Here is an 11,275-nt window from a genome sequence, read left to right as displayed (position 1 = left end):
CAAGAAAAGTAACTATTTTAAATGTGAAAAAATGGTATGGCTAAAGTGAAAACTGCATTACTAATTGAATAATCCCAAGATACTGAAGTGAAAATATAAAAACTTCATCTACTTCAACATGTTGACTTTTCCATCTTCATATTCTTCAAAAAAGTTTTTATCAATTATACTGTGTTACACCTGGTTCTTGATCAACATTTTGATAAGAATTCTATGCTTGTAGAAGTAAATATCTGAATTTTAATATTTTAACACAGTTCATGCGATCCTTAAAAAAGAAAGAGAATCTAACATAATTATAATTATGAAGTTACCTTTAACCTAATTTTGAAACCAGTTACTTGAATGGGTGCTTCTCTAAAATGATTTCAAGACAGAATTTATTTTTGAACAATTAATACTGTCTAGCCTAGGGGTGCACAACCTGCGGCCCGCGGGCCACATGCGGCCTGCCGATGTGCGACCCGCGAGAGCTCCTAAACAAAATATTTTTTTCTTTTTGTTAAGTAAAAATTGAGAATTTTTTTAATTTCTCTTCAGAAAATATGGAATCATAATATGTACTGTAATAGTTAAGTTTTAATTTTTGCTTAAACCCTATAAATTTTCTTTTAAAATATTTAGTTAAAATTTATATTATTCATTAAAATATGTAGTTTTTTTTACATATTTATCTATGAGCTTTATACTTTTTTTTTTGTTAGAGTTTATAATATCTCTTTTCCTTAAATATTAAAAAGAAAAATATTTTCAGAAAAAAAAAAAATATTAGTTTTTTTTTATTGACTGAATTTCAATAATTAAAAGTATTTAATTTTAGGAAAATGTTTATTGTTCAGAGCACCAATTTTGAGATAAAAATTATTAGATTTGCCACCATGACTAAATATGCATGCACTCCTAGTCTAGCCTTATGTACCAGAGCTTTTAGAAAGGGGCCGTTCAAAAAGTACGTACATCCCGAAGGGGGGGGGAGGGGATTTGCTATTATGTACGGTTTTGTACGATGGGGAGGGGTGAGGTATTATACAAAGTACGTACGTTATAAACATACACCAAATTTAAATTTGACTTTATCCTACACACTCCTTAAGTAAATATTTAATTTTATTTAAAACATAATTATTTTAATTTTTATGAAAAATGTACGTACTCTAAGGGGGGGAGTAAGACCTTATGTACGGAGGGCGTATTGACAAAACATACCGTGGATTATAAACGAGGCGATTGCAGTTGGAATTGGCGATGGATTACGCGTAAATGTGGTGGGAGAACGAAATTACATTAACCTAAACAGTGTAATTCGATATTCTTTCCCCCCCCCTCCCTCCTCGACTAGCCAGGATGAATAAAAATAACTCATTAATTCTTTTTAGAAGAGAATTAAAAATGAAAATGACCTTTTTACTGTCAGGATCACTTTACAAATACACTGTTTTCATATTTTATTAAACGCTATAATTTATATTTTATAAAACGATCTAGTTTTTTGATATAACATATTCAATTTTTTAAATTTTTTTAGAAGAATTGTGTTGGCAATTCACAAGAATTGTGTTTGCGAAGAAATAAAAATAATTTATTAATGAACTGTAAAAGACTTTTTCAACATTTGTAAATCATGAAAAAAGTTATTAATCTGATTGCGTAAACAGTTAATTTATTAAAATTGGATATTCTCAATTAATTCCTTTTAATAGTCATTTATATTATTAATAATAATTATTTGCACAAAATTATAATAAAGGAAAGTTTGATTAGAAATTTAAAAGTTCTTGCTGCGATAATTAAGGAATTTTTACTGACAAATTGAAATAATTTTTTTTTCCGGAGCAAAATGCATTTTTATTTAAAATGGAGCAGTGCTGACTGAATATTTATACGATAAAAACACTCTCTAATCACTAAAACCGATGACAGGAAAAAAATTTCTTTTTTTTTCCTTTTCCACAAAAAGTTTAAAACTTAAAATGTTGTTCTTTCATTATAAAGCAATCGCATAATATTCTGGTATCATGTAAAACTTTATGGCGAAGTTACTTATCTACCGTTTACAATTATAAAATGAAATAATTATTGAATTCTACTTGCATTTTAAAATGTAATACTCAATCGTTCAATGAATTTTACGATTATTTTTATAAAACTGTGAATAATGAACATTTCAGTTAAAATAATTAGTACAAAATAGCTGCTAAAAATTCTCTTAAACATTTATAAATATTATACATTTATAAATTTCAGCTTTTCGCATAATTGCTAAATAATCTCTACGTCGAAAAATATTTAAGAAATTCCATAATAACTGAAAATTAAATAAAATTTTAAAAAAATTGTAAATGGTTATCGAGCAGAACCATTAAGTTTAATTAATGAATACAGAATTAGTAACAAAGTCTCTGCTGAACAATAATTTTTTTAAAAATCTTTTAAGTAAACAAACTTTATTGTAATAATCATTTCATTATTAAGGATTAGAGGTTATTGTGAAATTATTAATTTTAATTAGTGGATGAGTAGGTAAAGAAGTTCACTACTCGATATACATTTAATGAAAGTTATGAAAATACAGAATTATGGAGGTAATAATATAAAATTTTTTATCTTAGTTTTATTACGACCTTCTAAAAAACGCTAATAAACACAATTATGTCAATAGATACAAACGATTATGTCGGAGCTATAACAAAAAAATGCGCTTTATATTTCATATAATGCAGAAGAATCTAATGAAGATCAGCTTATTTGAAACTCTGAAGTGTCACACCCATATGTAACTTGGTGAATGATAGATACATGATACCAAAAAAACAAAACAAAAACATAAGCACACAGCTGTTTGGCGATTTGCGGAGAACGTTCGTTTAACGCCAATTGAAAGTTTCGCCAACCCTTTTATAATCTACGGTATGTTTTGTCAATACGCGTACGGAGGGGGGGGGGGTTTAAAATTTCTCCATTTTTGTGTACGTACTTTTTGAACGGCCCCAAATGTATAGCTCACTGAAACCAAAATTTACCTTTCCTTGATAACAGGCCTACACATTTAATCAATCACTTGGTTATTTACACGAATCACTGAACAACTTTGTTCTGAAGCAAACTCCAGCATACTATTAAGATTCTGTGGGCAATTTTTTTTTTAATACAAGCAAATGTTAAAGTTTAACCAATCCTAAGACTTTACGTGCATCACAGCATTGTATATAATTAGCTTCACATTAAATAACATAATTTATGCGAAGAAACTTGTCACTTCGCTTAAAAATGACTAGCAGGTGCTGACGTCATGGATCACATGTGTGAGTACCAACTTGTAAAAAAATACTGTTTTCATTAAAAATGCTATTTTATTTATTTTTAACAACAAAAAAAATTGTTTAATCTCAAATGAAAAAAAAAGAAAATTTCAGTCCAGATCTTCCTTAAAACTTTTTCCCAAAGGCTGAAGAGTGGCACATCCATGGTTATTTGGAGAAAATGAAATTGAACATTGGAAATTTCGCACCGTACATATATATAATAAAGCAAACAGTCTTTTTTTTAAATTAAAAAAACCTTGTCCCCCTTAAAATTATCTTTCAGACCAAGCCTTTGCTAACTTGATTATAACTGAATGATTAGAATGCAAAAGAAAAATATTCTAGTAAGTACTTTACAAGAATTTTTGCAGTAACTGGCCTGAGATTCGAAATCACATCAAAATCAATCTCTCTAAAATGGAACAACTTCTCTTCTGGAACATTGGCACCAACATATACTGGTCGTTTTATATATTTATTTATTTTTTTAAAAAAAGGGACTTCAGGGATCAAATTAAAAAAGGAATCTTGGGGATCAATTCTAAAAGTTCTGCAAGTAATAAAACTAACTAACACCATTAAAAATTAGATGTAGAAATAGTAATAAGGGCTCTCTTTTCCTTTGATTGAAAACTGAAACTCCTTGATTCTGTATTTTTATTTTAAAAGTTAAAAAGTGTGAAATTTGCTTGAATTACTAAATTCTCTATGTTCATCATCATTTAAGATTCCACATTTTCTTTAATGATTCCTTACTCATGTACGCAAAGTTCCTCTTTACTCAAAATGTTTTCCGAGTGGGGGTACGAAGATCATGAACATTAGAAATAGCATTCCTCAAAATGAATGACTAAATAGCTGACCTTGTATATCTTTTTGAACCAATACCTTAATTACACCACTAACTTTTCCTTGGAGCTATTCATATTTCTACTTTCACCATTTGTCATTATAAATTATTTGTCCTAAACTTGATTTTTTAAAAAATAACTCTAAACCAACTTAGCCCATTATTTTAAAATATTGGAGGTGTAAATACAAACTCAAGCGAATTCAGATTCAACAAAAGTAATTCTGTTAAGACAAATAGAGGTTAGTCCCATTCTTTCACTGTGGGTGTGACAACATAATTGATCATTTTGCAAAAATTATGAAAAACAATGTTTACACAAAAAGTAATATTTTTTAAATTTATTTACTAAAAAATAATTGTCTAATTTTTTCTTCAAAGATAAAACCTAATAATTTGAAAACGAAGATTTATTGGGAGGTGACGACCCACGGAAGTGAAGATTTGATTAACCGTGAACCTTCTTATCCAAGGTAAATATGAGAACAAGATCATTAGAAGTAAAAAAAAAAAAAAAAACAGACAACCATTTTTCAATTTTCTTTTATTGACGGAAAAAGCTAGAACTTCATCTTGTGAGGATATACTTTGTTTTGTAGATAGAACAAAGCTTTTAAATAGTGTAGCATCACATTCTTTTCAGGGTGGCTGCGGATAACATTTAGAATCTGGCGATCTACTTCTACTTGATCTTTCTTTCTCTGTTCTGTTACAGCATACTCCTGAAAGAATAAAACAATCTCAGTTAACCTCCTTCAACTGGGTTAATAAATTCAATTTCTTCCAAATTTATTCTTTACGTATTATGCACAGTAAAACATTTACAGCATGCTATCAAACAAATTTAATAACCAAACAAAATAAATATCTGTAGTAATAAAATGTAGTTTGCCTTCCTGTGTCTATCTTAACTATAGAACCATTAAAGGAATGAATTTCGGTGATTTTTAGACATCAATATTTCACTAACAATAATTTATTAAACTAAGAACTATAAATGGTCTGCAATATTTTCCATTCATCATAACTGACTTTCACTGAATTTGAATATTTCAAAATTATAATTATAAACAGCGATACACAAGCAATTCATTGTTGATAGTAAAAAGATTCAATGATTAATTTATAAAGGAAGCTCTGAATAAAAAAACTGATCAATATGAAGTTTTAAACTGATTATTAAAAATGAGGTCCACCTAATTATATATTAGTTATACTTAAAATATATATAGTTCAGAAAACTTATGCAATTTTAGTGAATTTCATAAAATATAGGAGGGCGCAGACTGTTGGTGTGCGGCCACAAAAGCTTCTGAACAGAACGATTTTCTTTTCTTTTTTTAAAAAATTAAAAAAAAATGTATGTGCTGAATCACATATTTGATCAGTGTTTCCAACCCTGATTAGGGAAGACTTTTTAAGAGCTTAAAAATGGTGTAATACATGATGAGGAGAGCTGAAGAAACATTAAATAAGTTATTACTTCAAAAAGGGGGAAAAAATAGCTTGGGAGCAGTTTTTTGTACATGTAGCTTTTACAATTAACACACACGTCAAGGATAGGGGAAAAAACAGAAATTATGATGGAATTAAATACACCCCAAGAGCAATCATTAACAACCAGTCATTACCGAAATCAACGTAACGACATTGCATTGATTAAATATAAACTAAAAACAACAACAACAACAAAAAAAAGCAAGCAAACATAACTGATAAAACGGATCTAAATGAATCTACAACGAAATCAAATGCGTCAAACATGAAAACTCAAATTTGAAATTCGCAAGTCGTAAAAAGCAGCACGTAGTAAGTGGGAAAAACTCGAAAAAAAAAAAAAAAAACATATGTGCGAAATTACATGTCAAAAAGAGATTACTCAGTCCCTGGCTGCTGAACAGCAGATAAGAAAATTTAAGTTAAGGAAGATGATTAATAAAATCATCCTTTAATGCTGTGATTCAGGGTGTGTAGCCAATTTTATCAACAAAAAATAAACACCTTTTAAGTACTTTTTAAGCACACAACCAAAGAAAAAAAAATTATAATCAAGAGATGTGCAGTAATAAAAATTATTTTTCCTCTATCGTCTAAAGTTCTTAATTTATAAACATAAAAACAATAAAATTTAGAAACATTTTCAAAAATGTTACATAATCATGATAAAATAACCAGTTTCTGATAAATATTGCAGAGACACCTGTGAAAAATCACATTTTTTTTGTAATTTAGAACAATCGATGCGGTAAAGAAAAAATATTTAAAAAAAAAAAAAAAAAAAGATAGCAAAATTAAGCACTTCTTACAAACCCCGAATAAAAAATAAGCACCTTTTAAAAATGCTATGCTCTCTTGCACTTCAAGAGGTATTCATTAAAAAGGGGCAGTTCCTATTCTTCAACAGATTTAATCTTCTACTTCCCATTTACGAGAATTACCCCTCACTGAGTTATGAAATTTTAATCCTGATGTATATGACTTCCTTAGATGTTTCGTGCTACATTTAAGGACACATTTTGTTAAAAAATAGACTAAAAATGCCACTTTAATTTAGTTGTAACAGCCAAAACAATTAAAAAGCAAAACTGGACATGGCCTTCAAATGCACCACAGACTAGAAAAAACTAAAGCACACTATACCTCTTTCTTAGTATCAAATATTTCTTCTTCATCCTTCTTGCTCTTCTTTTGTGGCTTCTTCCTTCGGAAATATAAATCATTCACGTGATCTGGAATTTTAACGCTACTAATGTCCAACTTAGTACTTGTGGCAATGACATAAATTTGATTTATCCTCCTCAAGGGGCAGCCATTCACTTGGTAGGGACCTACAAACAAATAAAAAGCACACATCAATCAAAACTGCATTGCTTTTTTCTTCAATGAATTAATACACTAACTTGTTGCCTCTGTTGCACAGAGAGAAAAATTATTATTCACACAAATTTCTTTTCTACTTTAAACAGATATGAAGCACTAAATGGTATTAAATATGCATAATGCACACTAAGTCCTAATAAACCTAATAAACCAATTTAAAAGAAAAATAAATAAAAAGAAAATCTACAAAAATAATCAGGTGTGATGTGACCCAAACTCAATAGTCCTGAAAATTTCGAGTAAAATCATTAATGACCCATTTGAAAAAATTTATGTCTGTATAAAGATAAATCATTGCAATTTTCAAACTATGAATTTCTAAATAAATTATATGCAAAATAATTTAACAAATAATCATGTATAAGTTTACTTTTATCTCGAATCACATTTATTATTCTACCAAACAAAATATTATCAAATGAAAGAAATGCCAAGTATAAATTTTAGCTCTAATAATTTAAATAAAATATCCAAGAATTTCTATACATAAATGTGATCGATGATTTCTTGAAAAGTCTGGACTTGGATTTCCAGAAACTTTCGAATCGCAGTTAGCGAAAAAGCCGTTTTTTCTTCTGGAGCTTATGATTATAATAACTATTTACCGATAAAAAATAAATGTTAATCTTGAATATAAGCTTATAAAGTATTTGGCTCTCCTTTACAAACAAATTAAATAAACTGTGTTTTAAAGTTCCACCTTTGAAAATTTGATTTCCGGTAACCTTTGTGATCAATGATTATTTGAAACGTCTGAACCTTTGATCTCCGGATCATGGTTAACATAAAATCCGGAGCACAATCAGCCCTTGGTAAGTAAAAAGATATATTAAAGTTAATTAAAGAGTTAAATAAATAACAAATTTGAATATTACCTGTGACAAGAAGAAGACCTGTCTCTAGCTGTTTCAAAAACACAACACGCTGTAAACAATAAAAACAAGATTAACCTTAAATAGTTAAGAATGTGAATCAAATAAAAATCACTCTTTATAATAAATAAATTTTTAATATAATGCGAATTTCAGAACTCCTTCAGACATCAGTCCCATGCCATGGCTGGAACTAAGGCCACGAGAAAAAGGGTTCGAAAAGGGGAGCGGGAAAAAAGCTTCGCCGTGATCTTGGCTTAGGTCAGCGCAAGTAAACCAATCAACATCTTCATTCCACCAGTAGAAATGTGCTCTCACTTGTTACCACAGCAGCAGACAGCCCCAGATTTTAGCCTGCAGGAGTTTTGCTCAAAGCCGCACTATGTGGCGCATTTAACTCTATAGCCATTATTTACAATCATCCTATTGAGCGAACTATGTTTATAAATTTTGAAGTTTGTTGCAATCAAAGGAGCAGGGTTCAACATGTGATTATTAATAAGTATAGGTGCCAACATGGATAGGAAAATAATCTAGCAGATTTTACCAAATATAAACATTGTAAATGTTGCATAATGTATTACATATTTTACACATAAGGAATTTTATAGCAATCAAAATTATAAGGACAAAAACAGTTTTAAAACTGATTTTTATAAATGAATCTAGCTTTTGTATATAATACTTATTTTAATATTCAAACAAGCAACACTTAGTGTAGAAACTCTATTTCAATAGGGATTTTATAGAAAACTTGCTAAATTTAAAGGAGTTTCCTTCAATGTACAAAAATCTGGCTAACTTTTATTAAACCAGTAAACTAGGAGAATTTGGAAAAATCCAGTTGAGTTGGCAGCTATGGATAAGCAGTGTTTTCAATACAGTAAAAAATGGGAGAGAATTCCTCACCCCTTCCCAAAAAACAGGGTGAGATTTCAAAAAGTTAAGTGAGATTGAAGTGAGACTTGGAAAAAATTACTTATTTAATTATAATACTTTTTTAACATCTTCTAGTTTAATATTTTTGCTGCATCATCATGTGGAAAGTGTTTTATATCTACCTTTTCATCAGTTATTATATTTATTTGGCTGAAAAATATCTGTATTTGTTTCGTTTTGATCGTTTCCACCGACACTTGTTTAATTTTCACTTGTCCATTAAGGAGTAGAAGATGTCGCCTGAACAAGGTATCTGTCCATCTTACATTTATGCACAAAAAATGTAAACATTTTAGATGAAGAAACCTTAATGATTACCTACGGTAAATAGGGAAGTTAGATAACAAGGTCCGATGTTCAAAATAATGAAAGATCAGGGAAAAAAAGTTAAACGGATTTTATTTAAAATGGCAAAAGATGGATCTTTTCCTCATAATTCGTGAATTTTGAAATTGATTAATAGGGTGCGCGAACTTCTCACAATAATATTTTATTGCGTGAAAAGAAAAAAACATGCGTGATTCTCGAGCTGTAATGAAAACTCTGGATATCATTACCAAAATATTCCAGTGATCAGCAGACTTACCTTTCCACGATGTCTACCAGCCAGAAGAATGAGTACTGTGCCAGGAGTAATGTTTGGCCTCAAATACCTCTTATGATTTTTAAAGGCCTTCATCTTTCGTGTATGCTTCAGTTTAGGTTTATCCTCAGTTGGATAAAATTTCCTCTAAGAGAAAGAATAAAAGTTGAAATATAAATTTACACACAATCAGGAAAATTGAACCAGATTATCCACTAGTTTACCTCTTTTTTCAATTTAACAATTCGGAAGCCTCCATTCTTTTCTCCACCAATAGGCTTCTTCACGAACTTTGGTTTCTTGGTGGACTTGACTTTTGGGGTAGCCACTTTTTTTACTTTCATCAATCGTCTACGACTGTACATAGTTGATTTTGAATACCTCCATACCCCGCCAGGAAGTTTATAGTTCCTTGGCTTGTGAGGTTTCTTTGTCGCTACTTTTGTTTCTGCCATCCTGTAAAGATTTCACATTTAATCAGTCACAAGATTTATAAACATCTGACTAGTCTGCATCAATCTTTTTTTAAAAAAGGAAAAAAAAAAAAAAAAAAAAAAAGCTTAAGATATAATAGAAAAGCCAGGATTCTTCTTAAGTAAAAGCAGATCCCTAACCTATTTAAATTTTTTACAAAACATGAAAAACAATGGAAGCCCAATTACAATGGAATGCATTACAAAGGCAGAAATCTAGGACGTGCATGTCAAAGCATGCACAACAGATCATATAAAATTAACTGCTACATATAAAATTACTGCTGCTAACAAACGAGCCGGGTTTGATCCTGCATCTGGCTAGAACCAACCACAGTGCTGACATATAATACTCTCACTGGTAGACAGATCATAGATCAAAGTCCCCCTGCTATCAGGCTAATCATGGGAGGTTTTAGTGGTACTCCTCTCCATGTAACACATATGTGGGTTGGTACCATCAAAATAGTCCTCCACTAGGATAAATTTCTCCCAGTACTTGACCCAGTCTCAGTTAGGAGTCCCTTGTCTTCTGGATAGAGTTCTAAATTACAAGGCTATACAGTTGGAACATGGGTAGTCATAAGCCAAAAAAATTGGTCAGCTGTTCAATGCGGGTTATAAAATAAAATACTAGCAAATTTAAGATAGTTAAGGCGCAAAAACATTCGATCTGTGCAGCATTCAAAAATGTTTTGTCAATTAACTTTGCTTCCAAAAGAACTAACTCTCTGATATTGATAGTCATAACAAATCCTAAATTTTCAACTCTAATTTCTCTAGTAAAAGAATAGAAACAGCATCTTTAGCTTTTAACAGCACACACAGACAATAAACTGCTAACTACTATCTCAGGTTATGACTCGAAATATTGACGTATTTCACATGAGCATAGCACAATATATATAAAACTAGACATAATGAAGGCAATAATTCCATCCGTAATACTTTACAGAAAATTGCTTCATTCATTATACACAAGCATAACTAATTAGTATTATACTAGTTAAATGAGAAATTTATATATTGAATATAGTTATTAGGAAAACTGCCGATAATTTACTTTACGAGAATTTAGAAAGGAGTAAATAAATAATACAAAATTATCAAAAGGAAAAGCTTAATAAATTAGAAACTAAAATTACATAGATCAAATAATGTTTTAAAAAAAGGATTAACATACATTTAAAATTGAGACCTTACCTGCTCAAACCAGAAAATTATTTTACACACTCGATTCCATAAACATATATAAAGTGGAAGTAGAGTTGTATCTAGGCTGCGACGAGAAACAAATCGCTTGTAATCTCTAGATCTAATTAAGCATTCTCACTGCATGTGTTTCGTATATGCACGAGCGATGCTGCGGCGTAGAA

The 11,275-nt window shown here is 30.0% G+C and overlaps 1 protein-coding gene across 4 annotated transcripts; it reads right to left on the bottom strand.

Annotated features, from left to right (window-relative positions):
- Positions 1 to 4,679: 4,679 nt before the first annotated feature.
- On the bottom strand, positions 4,680 to 11,146 carry RpL6 (ribosomal protein L6). Of its 4 annotated transcripts, none has more exons than XM_071181644.2 (6): positions 10,963 to 11,146; positions 9,651 to 9,882; positions 9,430 to 9,573; positions 7,908 to 7,956; positions 6,793 to 6,980; positions 4,680 to 4,874 (listed from the first exon to the last, which is right to left on the bottom strand). In XM_071181644.2, the coding sequence occupies exons 2-6, from the start codon at positions 9,879 to 9,881 to the stop codon at positions 4,713 to 4,715; spliced, it is 774 nt and encodes a 257-aa protein (XP_071037745.2). In that variant the 5' UTR covers position 9,882; positions 10,963 to 11,146; the 3' UTR covers positions 4,680 to 4,712. The 4 variants fall into 4 exon arrangements, with proteins under 4 accessions (XP_071037745.2, XP_087017903.1, XP_087017902.1 ...); XM_087161777.1 differs by having other exon boundaries at positions 11,045 to 11,146; XM_087161776.1 differs by having other exon boundaries at positions 11,083 to 11,146.
- Positions 11,147 to 11,275: the final 129 nt, after the last annotated feature.

Source organism: Parasteatoda tepidariorum, chromosome 4 (assembly GCF_982258835.1).
Source record: "Parasteatoda tepidariorum strain Cologne lab strain chromosome 4, Ptep-v5.0, whole genome shotgun sequence".
Lineage (NCBI taxonomy): Eukaryota > Metazoa > Arthropoda > Arachnida > Araneae > Theridiidae > Parasteatoda > Parasteatoda tepidariorum.
This window is presented reverse-complemented; position numbering and strand designations above follow the sequence as displayed.

Excerpts from the sequence above, each read along its gene's own strand:
- RpL6 (XM_087161777.1), bottom strand. Across the intron at positions 7,957-9,429 it reads CTGGTAGACATCGTGGAAAG|CGTGTTGTGTTTTTGAAACA; the intron begins GTAAGTCTGCTG and ends TATTGTTTACAG. Across the intron at positions 4,875-6,792 it reads TATTTGATACTAAGAAAGAG|GAGTATGCTGTAACAGAACA; the intron begins GTATAGTGTGCT and ends TTATTCTTTCAG.